The sequence below is a fragment of the Mustela erminea genome, chromosome 10 (assembly GCF_009829155.1).
Source record: "Mustela erminea isolate mMusErm1 chromosome 10, mMusErm1.Pri, whole genome shotgun sequence".
Lineage (NCBI taxonomy): Eukaryota > Metazoa > Chordata > Mammalia > Carnivora > Mustelidae > Mustela > Mustela erminea.
In genome coordinates, this window is record NC_045623.1 from 91,760,374 (window position 1) to 91,773,781 (window position 13,408).

General features: G+C 40.4%; 1 protein-coding gene and 1 pseudogene across 1 annotated transcript in view; one reads left to right on the forward strand and one right to left on the reverse strand.

Moving 5' to 3' along the window:
- CLIC4 (chloride intracellular channel 4) overlaps positions 1–13,408 on the reverse strand; it is a 70,487-nt gene that overhangs the window by 25,418 nt on the left and 31,661 nt on the right. The window contains exon 2 of the mRNA XM_032360599.1: positions 10,786–10,895. Within this exon, the coding sequence (XP_032216490.1) occupies positions 10,786–10,895 (110 nt within the window). The remainder of the gene's footprint in view (positions 1–10,785; positions 10,896–13,408) is intronic.
- On the forward strand, positions 1,966–6,935 carry LOC116567306 (annotated as a pseudogene).

Below are 13,408 nucleotides of genomic sequence, written 5' to 3' on the forward strand. Positions count from 1 at the left end.
TCAACATCTATGATGTTGCAAAGTTGAACCTGAATCTAGAATCAGACCTCTTAAAGCAGTTGTCTCTTAAAGTACGATCCAGAGGACCATTTCACCAGGCGGTCCAGGAGGTCAAAACCATTCTCATAATACTGAGACATCATTCAGTTTTTCCACCCTCATTCTCTCATGCCTGAATCGTAGGCTACTAGTTGTGTGGTATCACAAAGTGATGTGTACACAAACAGACATGAGAATCTGTCTTCTATTAAGGCAGACATAAGAAATGTACCAAAATGTAAAACAATGCCACTCTTCTAAATAACTTTGTTTTGGAAAACATAGTTTTAATTAAAAACATATTTTTGTGGGGACGCCTGGGTGGCTCAGCTGGTTAAGCCACTACCTTCGGCTCAGGTCATGATCAAGTCCTGGGATCAAGTCCCACATCAGGCTCCTTGCTCGGCAGCGAGCCTGCTTCTTTCTCCGCCTCTGCCTGCCACTCTGCCTGCTTGTGTATGCATGAGCTCTCTCTCTCTCTCTCTCTCTGACAAATAAGTAAATAAATAAAATCTTTAAAAAATGTTTTTGGGATAACAAAATTACAATTTAACAAAATCACGAGTGTTCTAACTAGTATATACGCTTTAAATTTCTCAGCTTTAATTTCTAATACAGTAAAGTTGATAGATATAATCCACATAACTGAAAGCTCTTTGAGGCCTTTAATAATTTAAGAGTATAAAGGAGTTCTGAGACCAAAAATTTCATTTAGGAAACTTGAGGAGATGCAGGACAAAGTTAAATGATACTACAAAGAAGCAATCAGCCAAATACAGAATACGGGACACTCTACAGTTCAAAAGAATAGATGTCTACCAGTCAATGGCATGAAGGAAAAAAGCCACAAATGGTAGTTGGAAGGAAATGCTGCAGATTAAGAAAAACTTAAGAGACATAACAACCAGATATAATGAGTAGAATTTGTTTGGATCCTGATTTGAACAAACCAGGCAAAGAAAAAAAAAGATATTTTGGAGCTAATTTGGGAGATCGGATCATACGCTGGGGACCAGACGTGATAATGACAGGGTGGTTGGGTCAGAAAACGTATGTGCTGCTTGGAGATGTACGGTGAAGTATGGAGGGCTGAAATGACAGAATTTCTGGGATTTGCTTTAAAACATATCAGGAGGGAGAAAAAGGAAAAGAAAAAAAAGGGACAAAGCAAATGGGTAAAATATCAATAACTGAGTTGAAGTTAGAGGGAAGTTTATTCTATTCTTGCATATGTTCAAAAGCTTTCATAATTAAAAAGATAAACTTCAAAAAACTGAAAACTTTAAAAAGGCACCAAAAAACTGCTTCAAAGAACTTTCCCCCCTACCTATTATTATAGCCCTTCCTTCCTTCCTTAACACAAATGCAGAGAATTTGAACAAAGGATATCTCTAAGTGTACCATGAAGGTGAAATACTTTGTCACTGAAAAGGATTTTAAAAATAGAGTGTACCTCAAAATCTCTACTCATCCCAGTTTATCCATTTTTCTTGGTCTTACACATACTCTTTCACAGTCCCTTCCCCTTTTTTTCTCCCTCGACCCCATTAAGATTTGGAATGTGCTGCGTCTATGACTACATTCCAAAAATACAAAGGCTTATTAATGATCTGATCAGTCCAAATTTTCTAGCTCAGAATGCCCCCATCCAAGCTCTGGAGCCCATCTCCCTCACAAAGAAAATAAAACATAAAAACATAAAACATAAAACCAAAGAAAAATAAAACATATCTTCTATCAACTTGTATAAGTACCTAAGCTCTGAAAAAGGACTTTTAAAAGTCAAAATCTGATTTGATATTCAATTCTGATTCCTTTCCTGAGCACGCTTTGGTCTGAGAAGGTAAAATTGAGCACAGGATGACAGGAATACAAGAAAGCTGAGTGAGTCTTTCAGATTCATTTATTTAAACGGTGACTTGTGCCATGAAACTCCTGGAACTCACGTAAGTACTCGACTCCAGATCAGAACTAGTCCATTTCTAGGTTTCATTTCTTTGGTTTGTTTGGTTAGTCCTTTTTACTTCTCACCCTGACCACCTGCTCTTTGATCACCAACAAGTCCAACAGGTCCCAGACCATGCCATCTTTGGTCTTCAGTCCCCCTCACATTCCCACTCACAGCTCACTTTATTTCTTCCTCAACTCACCAAGACCTTGTACATAACCAAGGATCCAGACACCCTAACAGTTCAGAGTGTATAATTTATTTTCAAATGTTAACATTTTAAACATTTTTTTAAAGATTTTATTTATTTATTTGAGAGCTGGAGATAACAAGTAGGCAGAGAAGCAGGCAGGGAGAGAGGAGGAAGCAGGCTCCCCGCCGACCAGAGAGCCCGATGCGGGGCTCCATCCCAGGACCCTAGGATCATGACCTGAGCCGAAGGCAGAGGCTTTAACCCACTGAGCCACCCAGGTGTCCCTCAAATCTTAACATTTTAAAGCTAAAAGGGGGGGTGGGGGCAAGTGGGTGGCTCAGTTGGTTAAGCATCTGACTCTTGGTTTCAGCTCTGGTCATGACTCGTGGTCATGGGATGGAGCCTCCCATTGGGCTCCAAGCTCAGCAGGCTGTCTGCTGGAGATTCTCTCTCTTGCCCTCCCCCAACCACCGTCACTCTCTCAAATAAAAAAATAAATCGTTTTTTTTTAAATATTTTATTATTTGATAGACAGAGATCACAAATAGGCAGAGAGGCAGGCAGAGAGAGAGGAGGAAGCAGGCTCCCTGCCAAGCAGAGAGCCCGATGCGGGGCTCGATCCTAGGACCCTGAGATCATGACCTGAGCCGAAGGCAGAGGCTTTAACCCACTGAGCCACCCAGGTGCCCCTAAATAAATACATCTTAAAAAATAAATAAATAAATAAGACTTTTCTCATTCCAAAGTTATAAAATATATTCATCAACATTTTTATGACTAACAGTCCCTTAATGCCTAAATGTAAGGTAGTAACATACATCTGTGTTTTACAAACAATTTTTTCATGAATAAGGTAGAGTTATTAAAGGGGGAGAGAGGATAGATGCTTTACAATAACCCATGGGGGGAGGGAAACAAAATAAGTAATGGCTATTCTATAATAAAATACGACAGCTTTTAGCTCTCTAAATAAAAATATTTATTAGGGGAGGGATAGAGTTGGCATGGTAGAGAAGAAAGAGCCAACGACTGAATAAAAAGGACCTGGCTGATTAAAGCCCCAAATTGGATAGTTCTGCCATCCACCAGCTATGTGACAAAGGAAATCACAACCTCTTTGATTTCCTGCTCTGTACTGCGATGTAAGACCTGCTTTGCCTGTGAAGATCAAATCAAATAAGAACATGAGCTAAACCAAAGCATACAAATGAGATGCATGGCTGCTTTCAGGCTCACATTAACACAGCTTTATGCAGGAGATGAGTCTTGGCAGTTTTTAAACTCTACTTGAGTCTGATGGTTCAAAACTGGTTATCTAGCATTAACTGAATGGCAATAAGAAATTGGATTAAGAGAGGTTTATAAGGTAGGTGTCTGTGTGGCTCAGTCGATTAAGTGTCTGCCTTCAGCTCAGGTCATGATCTTGGAGCCCCAGGATCAAGTCCCACATAGGGCTCTCTGCTCAGTGGGGAGTCTGCTTTTCCCTCTGACCCTCCACTCTCTCTCTCTCAAATAAAGAGATCTTTAAAAAAAAAAAAAAAAGAGAGAGAGAGAGAGTCTTATAAAGTAAAGTGAAATCAAGCAAAGGACTACCAATTTTCTACTAATATCAGGGACTAGTGAATAGTCCACTTTGTTTCTGCTGAAAAGCTGTCTCGGTTTTTAAAAAACAAAGGTGATGAAACTGTTCTCTAGGATTAAGTGTTGAGATGAAGAGCAAACATGTTGGGTCCTTACTCCAAGTCAAAGTAGGTCCCAAAAGAAAGTTGGACACGTCTAAATGGATCAACGGACTTCAAGCTACAAGCACAGAGGTGACTTAGAAACTGGATCGAGTCATCAGCCAAGCAGAATCTCTGTACTCCCAAGGCCTCAGGTGTTTTGTTTGACCCACAAAGGCTCATTTTACAGACGCTGCACAGAAACTTAACATTTCCGAAAGTGCAGTGGGACAGAAATGAAACCGAATGGACAGGCAATGGCTAAAAATGTCAGGACATCTGTGGTTTAGCTCATAAAAGCCCTTCAATAAATACTCAACGATACATTCAAACTGATTCCCTTAAGTGACATCTAGAAAAAGCAAAGTGCTTATAATTCATGCCATAAGATAAGAGCACACATACTCTTCAATGTCTGGGGGTTTTCTTGTTTTTAATGTTACTTATTTATCTGAGTAGTCTCTCTCTCTCTCTCTCTCTTTTTTGCGGGGGGGGGGGGTCAGAGTAGATGAAAAAAAAATTCTTCTGTTCTCTCTCATTTTGCTTCTTGTTGAAGAAAAGGAAACAAAGAGAAACAAAATAACACGAGACAGAGAGGGAAAGGAAGACTAGGAGGAACCTCATGGGACCTAATACTTTAAGCAACTTAAGTGGCTTAACTTCAATTAAAGTTTAATTCGGTACCCTTGCGACAATTGGAGACACTGGGCCAGTGGCTCAGTTCCAGCTGCTGCTTTTAAAACAAGTGCAGTAGGGCCACAGGACACTGGAGCTGGGGTTTAAAGATGACCTAATTTTGTAACTGACTCCACTAAATGGAGGGAAAAAATATTAAGTATGTAGAACTTATATTTTTTTAAAGGTTTAATTTATTTATTTATTTGAGAGAGAGAAAAAGAGAGAGCGTGTGTATGTGTACATGGTAAGGGGTGGGGGAGAGAACTCAAGTCTGCTGAGCATGGAGCCCACCTGGGACTCAAGCTCACAACACCAAGACCGTGACTGGAGCCGAAACTTAAGAGTCGGATGTTTAACCGACTGAGCCACCCAGGGCCCCCTAAAACTTCTATTTTTAATTGAGTTCTTTTTGAAGGTACTAATTTTCAAGGCATAAAATTCATCCACACAAATCAAGAAAATACTGGACGCTGTATGGCGAGTATTCTCCCTTTGTTTCAGAATACTTTACTCCTATTAATTATTCTTCACTAAGTTTGCCATATTCTGACTAAAGTCACCAGCTGAATGAATGAATCATGGATTCACCAAAACATACACACCAAGATCCCGGTTACTAAGTCCTGGTCTAAGTGTCCCAATGCAATAGTTAAAGGGATTTATACTGATACATGGTATACTGCTAAATCTTTGTCTACTTTAATGTCAATTTACAGAGCAATCGTGTTAAAACAAAACAGGAGGGACGCCTGGGTGGCTCGGTTGGTTAGGCAGCTGCCGTCGGCTCAGGTCATGGTCCCAGCGTCCTGGGATCAAGTCCCACATTGGGCTCCTTGCTCGGCGGGGAGCCTGCTTCTCCCTCTGCCTCTGCCTGCCATTCTGTCTGCCTGTGCTCGCTCTCTCTCCCTCTCTCTCTCTGACAAATAAATAAAATCTTAAAAAAAAAAAAAAAAGGGGACCCACCAAAAGATTTCAAATATAGCTTCTATAATTCTTAAGAGATTTTCTTAACACAGTTGAGAGAGATTATACACTGATAGGTTGAGAAAAGCATTCACCAATAATGTTTTTCTACTTCAGCTCTTAGGGACGTCAACAGGCTCTATCATCTTTGAAATCACTTTGAAAAAGACCGTTAAGACCTGGCAGTGAAGCTTGCTCTCTCTCTGTATGACTGTCCATGTCTGTCTGTTTCTCTCCGTGTTTCTGTCCCCGCACCCTCAAAACACACACATAGGGCATCTCTGTGATTCAGAATGCGTTTGTGAAACATGTATCTTGATTGGCAGGGGTAACAATGGCTTCACGTAGCTCAAGTCAACCTCACAGAGGGAAAGAAGGGAGTCTGTACTCCTGACTGGCCAACAGCAGGAAATGCAGGGTTTCTTGGAAAGGCTGGCCTGTCCCATTCCATTCAGTCTCTCTGTATGTGTCATTCACACCACTGTCACCACCTGGAAACCAAACTTCTCTCTCAGCTCGCTGAAGCCATTTTTCAGAAGGATGGAACCACAGAAACATGACAAACGATCTGAAGAATCTATTTAGAAAACAGATTTTGTTCTGAGTTTATAAATGACTTTCAAGATAGGCAGAACTATCAGTTTTATGGCTCTATGGCTCCATGTTAAATGGTTACAAAATTGTTAAAGTTTAAACTATCTTAATTAGCTTCCAAAACTTTGGTATTATTACAGCAACTTACAAGTGCGTCTTACAAAATATCTTACAAATGGTATGCTGACATGTGAAGCAGAAGGAAACCATTTGTGACAATGCAGAGGATGAGAAAGTTTTAGCATTTAAGGAGGACATGGGAACAGAAGCATACATTTCCCAGATCTTTTAAAAGCAGTCTTCTCCAATTTATTTATTTTCTCAGAGACTATCACAGAAGAGGGATTTTATTCACTGGTAATATAGCAGGTATCACTACTTTTACAATAAAAAGCTAATTTAAAAAAAAAAAAACTAATTTCTTTCCATACCGACAGCACTCTCACAAACGTGGTAAACATTCCTAAAACCCACTGGGCTTTCTAGAAGGGTGGCAAGCACCAGCCCCACAAAGTGACACAGTACAAGAAAGAAAAAAGATTCTCTTTATGCCCAGGGAAAGCAGCGTTATGACAGGAAGCAGAGTGGCTATGGTTGGCTTACAAAGCTGATTTTCCAGAAAAAGGCTAAAACTACAAAGAAGATTGTGCTGAGGCTTGAATGTGTTCAGCCCAACTGCAGATCTAAGAGAATGCTGGCTATTAAGAGATGCAAGCATTCTGAACTGGGAGGAGATAAGAAGAGAAAGGGCCAAGTGATCCAGTTCTAAGCTTCATTTTTTTTTTTTTAGCTTCATATTTTATTATATTATGAAGACAATAAAATCTTGAGGTTATGTTCACTTCATTTGGTTGCATTTGGTCTTTTAAGAGGGAAATAAACTAGTGCCATCAATTTAAAAAAAAAACTAATTTCTTTTTCATTTCTACTCTCATTTCTCAAAACTAGAAAAGCTTGGGCACCTGGGTGGCACAATTGGTTAAGCGACTGCCTTCGGCTCAGGTCATGATCCTGGAGTCCTGAGATCGAGTCCCACATCGGGCTCCCCGCTCGGCAGGGAGTCTGCTTCTCCCGCTGACATCTCTCATGTTCTTTCTCTCTCTCCCTCACTCAAATAAACAAACAAATAATTTTTTTTTTTAAATAGAAAAGCTTACCTAACAAGTACGTGACACTCATTATATCCAAGTCAGCATCTCGTGTGTGTGTGTGTGTGTGTGCGCGCGCTCACGCGCGCGGGCGCGTGTGTGCACACGTGCACCTGCGTCAGAGAAACAGAGACAAAGATAATAGACAGGGGTGATGGCGGATTACTGTTGTCACACTTTCTTCTTTCTCTTCCCTTTGCCTGTCTCTTAGGCTTATCTGTGATTGCTGATCTAAAGATGCTGATCATTGATTTAGAAATTTCTGGGTGGGGCACCTGGGTAGCTCAGTGGGTTAAGCCTCTGCCTTTGGCTCAGGTCATGATCCCAGGGTCCTGGGATCAAGGCCCGCATCAGGCTCTCTGCTCAGTGGGGAGGCCTGCTTTCCCTCTCTCTCTCTGCCTGCTTCTCTGCCTACTTGTGATCTCTCTCTCTCGCTCGCTGTCAAATAAATAGATAAAAATAAATAAATAAATAAATAAATAAAATAAAAATCTTAAAAAAAAAAAAGAAATTTCTGGGCGTGATTAAGGTAGCAGAAGTCTTCAAACATTTTCATCAATGCCATAAACCTGTCAGCCTAGAAGTAGGATATAAAACAATGAATTTTATTCAACAACAGATCTGAAAATGGTCTGATGAGTAGTGAAAAGGACCTCGAATGGTGTTTAGCACACAGCAGACACTGAAGAAGAAGATATGTTAATGTTCTCCTTCCTTTTCCGTGAATTTAAAAATGAGATAACTGACCTCCAAAGATGAGGTGTTCTGCCCAACGTCCTAGGGAAACCAGTGACAGGGCTCTCTCCACACAGAACCAGGTCTCTTTCCCTCCTCCACTGCTCCCATTTGATGACACGTGATAACATCTTTAAATATGCCCCCATATTTTAATATTTTCATTTATATTTACTTGAAGGTTTTGCTTAAATGGTGGTTGATGTAAGCTTAAAATCCTTCTGAAACCTGGGAATTTTTTTTTTTTTTTTAATCTACAAGTTCTGCAATACAACTGTGATGCGAACAGAAAATGAGGTTTAGAAATGACTCCCCCCAAAGCATGAAGGCAGCGCTGGCAGGCAAGCAACAGGAGGCTGTGCCGAGCCTCACGGGGGCACAGGAGTACCACCAGCAGAGCCATTAACACCAACTGCCATTCAAAGGGAACGTGTCACACGGTGCCAGAACTGGAAACTAGCTTGTTCTTATGGATGAAATGTCATGTAACAATAATTTTCTCAGAGCACAGAGTGGGCCTCTAAATAGCTCGCAGTCGAGTCTTACTGCTCTCCACCAACGGTTAGTTCTGCGATCAGTCCTCTTCAGCAAGGAATTAGCAATTACTGGGAAAAGCAAGAAAATAAGCCCTAGAGGCATTTCCTCCCCCACAATTTTATAAGAACAGTCATATCTAAAGTTTTAACGTTAAGATTATTAACGTTAAGATTATGAACGGTACTTTTTTATTACGGGGTGTTTTACTCCTCTGTGACAACTTTATCTTACAACAGTTTTTTGAGCCCATGTTCACTCTCCTGAAATCTCACTCAAGACTCTAAGTGTCTAAGTTCCTAGAAAAGGTCCAGAAGGATAAAGACCAAACCAAAATGCAGTGGTATCTGCGAGGGGAAAGCGAATGACTGGGGTCTGGGGGCGATGAGGGGATTCGCGGTCATGTACTACTTCTACACTTTCCCTGGCCCTCGGGAAGCATGTTTTAGATGCACCAGTGAACTAAGATATCTAAAGAAAACCAGTATAGGCTCCAATTGTAAGTGTTCTCTGTTGATTTTATACAAAGCCCTAGAAAATAAACAGACATCTTCTTTGGATGGTAATACTGACTAATTAGGAAGCCCTGAATCTTTCATCCTGCCTCCCATGGGTGACTTTTTACACGTAGGTATATTACTCTGAAACTTGCAAGTCCTCAAAGATCAACCAACATACAGAAATAATGTCTTCAGGAGTTTGTACAGGAAAAGGGAAACAGCCATTCTGAGTCCACTTCCTCTCCTGAACCAGAGTCCCTGGCTCACGGCGCTATCACCGGTAGGAAACACAATCAAGCACTGTGTTGAGCTGCTCAAAGAAGGCTTTCTCGAAGTGTGGCAGTCAACTCACTTGCTCCAAGCCAAAAATGGAATGGGAGAAATCCATGTATTTTAAGACACAGTTAGGGTGTGTGCCTGGTAGTATGGTCTATTTTTAGAAGTTACATTGAGAAACTTCCTTTCTGAGTGCATGTAAGGAGAAAAAACAGTAATAGAAGGGTAAAGGCATGAATTATTTCATTCTTACAGCAGCTCTGTCCAAAATGAGGTAGGCAAATCCCTGAAAGAGCCCGCAGTTTGAGCTCTTACTATCCCCAGAGGCTTACCTCTGCATTCCCATAAGTAACTGAAGGGGTTCCTGGAAGACTCCATGGCTTATTTTCAATAAATAGATCTTAAGTCTCCAAAAATCTCAAAGAAGTGCACTAGCAGTAACTAAAGAATAAAGTGTAAGAAACTGACAGAAGTCCAGGGAATGCCAGCTGAGAACTGGGAACAGGATGACAGCTCCCAGATAACTCGCTTGGTGACACCCAGAGGAATAACACACATGAATTCCACCACGCATCATGTGACAGCCTGTCCACAGTCTTTCCTGGACACTGTTCGTGACTGATTCGCTTAAAATAATAAGCAACAAACCACGTTGCTGCCTTTGTGTCAAGAAGAATACATTTCCACTGCCCAATCCTAGATTTTCTGTTAGTGTAACTGCTCTTAACCCTTGATTTAAGTGTCTTTTCCCCTAATTATGAACGTCCTTCACCTCAAACCTGCTTGCTAAGGAAAAACAGAAGCTCCTGAGTAAACGGAGAGCTTACGCTTTATCAGGGCTCTTCCCAGCCCTCTCCACTTTGGTCTGTTGAGAGCCAGAGACAACTCTTCAATTAGCAAGACCAATCACAGGGCCACAGATAATCACTCTTATTTTACCATATATTTAACCAAATATGGTTAAAATCATATTACAGAAAATTCCCATTATTCCCTGAAAAGCAGAATAAATCAAACAGACCAGAGCAGCATTCACCCTCCTAAAACCCCACTCTTGTCTTCAAGGATCCAGATTATACACACCATGTGTTTGGAACATTCTAAACCAGAAAGCTGTCTGCTTAGAAAGTTCTTCAGAGCTCCATGTTTACACTGGAAAGTCAAAACTGTCCCTGAATCCACACTAAAATTTAGCTCCTGGTACGGCTCTTGAAATTAAAGGTAAACAGTAAGTTCTTAAAAATACTGAGTGCCTAGTAAATGCAATTTACTGACACTGTGAGTTATCCGTAATATTTATACAAGTTAAATTTGTCCACAAATCAGCTCAACTTTAATAAATATATTTGTTTCCTTTAGAAAACAAACATATGCAAAGTGAGGAATGGGGAGAGAATCAAACTGAAAACAGTATATACTCAACTTAAGTTGATTTCAAACTGCAACCAAGTCTTACCTCTTCAGGTCCACAGTTGTGACACTAAATACAACTCCTTTGAGCCAAAGAATCATGAAGAGCCTCTGGGAAAAGGGGCAGTTTCCTATGCTTTCACCATCACTGCCAGCCTGGAAAAGAGAAATCAACATTGGAGAAGGTCAAGGTGGTGATACTCAAAACAATAGACCTTTTTCTGACTTATACGCAAGGGTTTGAGAAAACAGGAGAAGTTGCACTGTAGAAGGAAGGGTGGAACCTCGGGTCGCTTATTCTGCTCTTTCATTTGCATCCCCTGCCCCATCTTCTTAAAAATGGCCACTCTTGTTACAGCACTGTCCTAGAGAACTTTCTGCAATGGTAGAAATGATCTGACCAAATACAGTAGTCATTTATAACGTATAGCTAATAAGCGCTTAAATGTGCTAATTCCACTGAATTTTTTAGTTAGCCTTTTTAATTAATTTTATGAAATGTTAAGTCATTTCCTGTTCTGTGAGACGGTATTTTTTTTTTAATAGGGCACCATAAAGGAGAAAACTTGCAGGTTTCCAAAGAGTTAATAAAATAATCACCAACGCCCACCTATATAAAAAAATATTCATTATAAAATCCCATATCCTGTTTTACACATTCCTTCAAGGAGCAAGAAAACAAGATATCTTTATTAAAAAAAACTATCTGTAACCCTACTTAATATGAATGGAGCAGATGACAACTTCCCCTAGCTCAATGATGAGATAGAATTTTCCTAAAAATCAGGGTGGAACAGATCTTTACTTCTGTCACATATGTAGCCAGTTTACAAAAGGAGGAAGGGGGGAAGCCGGGCACAGGAGCGGGGAAAGCAAGCCAGCATGGTGGAAGAGAACATTCTGACGCATGCTACAGAGCAACACAGCCATCTCCACCACAAAGTCTGTGGAGAAAGCCAAAAATAAAACTTTCAACAGCTCATTCAGAGATGCATGGCTCAAGTTCTGTTTATTATCCTAAAGTAACTCTCAAAATATTCAGAAGCCATTTCAGTAAGATGTTACATTAGTAGAGTTACTAATTCCTAAACTAATAGGGAGACAGGGTGGAGTAAAACAATAAATAAATAAAAGCAGTTACCTGATGAAACATAACACCACTAACAAAATACATGGGCATCAGAAGAGGATCCCAGAACCTTACCCTAAACAGACAGCATGAGAGAGTTACAAATGAATTCATTTTTTTTCTTTTTAATCATTCTTTACCAGAAATGAAACATACACAGAGCTGTAGTCAGAGTGAATCACATTAATTCCTAGTACTGCAACTTGCAAAAACTTAACTTCCTAAAGAAGGTCTACTTCTTAAACTCTAATGTGATTAAGAATAATTTAAATTTAAATTTAAATGAGGATTTCTGGGCCTTATAGCCAGAGATTCTGATTCAGAAGAATTCCTGGTTGGGCCCCAGGAATCCTCATTTTCTTACAGGCGCCCAAGGAGATCACAAAGCAAAGCATCTGCTCTACACACTGGGAGACACTGGGGTGGGAAGGTCAGGATGAGTCCTTTTTCAAAGTACAAGTCAGTTCATAGTACTAAGTCATCCTACGGTACAAAGTAACTGGAACTCAAAGTTGCTTTTTTGAAGAGGCCGGCCATCCCAGCACCTATAGAACACGGATAACATACCAGTGAGTTTATCACAGATAAGAAAAAGTTAAGATATCATCTTTCTATATAGCTTGATGATTAATATTTTTATACAAGGTTGTGGCCTTAGATACTCAAATCTTATTATCATTCTTTTTTTTTTTTTTTTTTTTTATTTGACAGAGAGAAATCACAAGTAGATGGAGAGGCAGGCAGAGAGAGAGAGAAGGGGAAGCAGGCTCCCTGCTGAGCAGAGAGCCCGATGCGGGACTCGATCCCAGGACCCCGAGATCACGACCCGAGCCGAAGGCAGCGGCCTAACCCACTGAGCCACCCAGGCGCCCCCTTATTATCATTCTTGTTTCGTTTTCCCCTCCTGGTATTAACATGCTTGGCAGCAGAAATAGAACAACAAGAAAATGAGTACCAAATTTCAGACTGACTGAAAAAGCAGTAAAGATTGGTAGACAAAGAACAGGTCTGACTCACCTTGTCCTACTTCATTTATCTGTAGAATGAACCATACTTTCCCAAGATGCCTGTCACAGCAGTGTTAAAATAATTATATTGGTAAAGAATTTGCAATAAAGATATTATATATAGGCACTTGGAAAGACATTAAACCCAAGGCATGCTGGAGAAAAACAGTGACAAGCTACAGATCAAAACCACCACACCACCATTTCCCACGACAGTCTGCAGAGCCTACGCTGGAGTTCAGACAGAAGGATCTTGGGACACGGACGCTACATGAAGACTTAGTCAGGATGCAAATGGCCCCTTTCCTTTCACCCCCCCTTGCCTATAATTTTCTAGGAAATTTTACCAATGTAGTCTCTCAGGCATATCCAAAGCTTGTTGCCTATCTCATACCCTCTACAAAACTATTCTTTTACACACACACAAATGAAAGTATGCGTTTTTCAAGATAGATCTGAAAAGCTGCTATTTTAATCAACTACTGCCAAAACTCATGACAATTCAAATAAGAAAAACTGCCAAGTACAAGTTT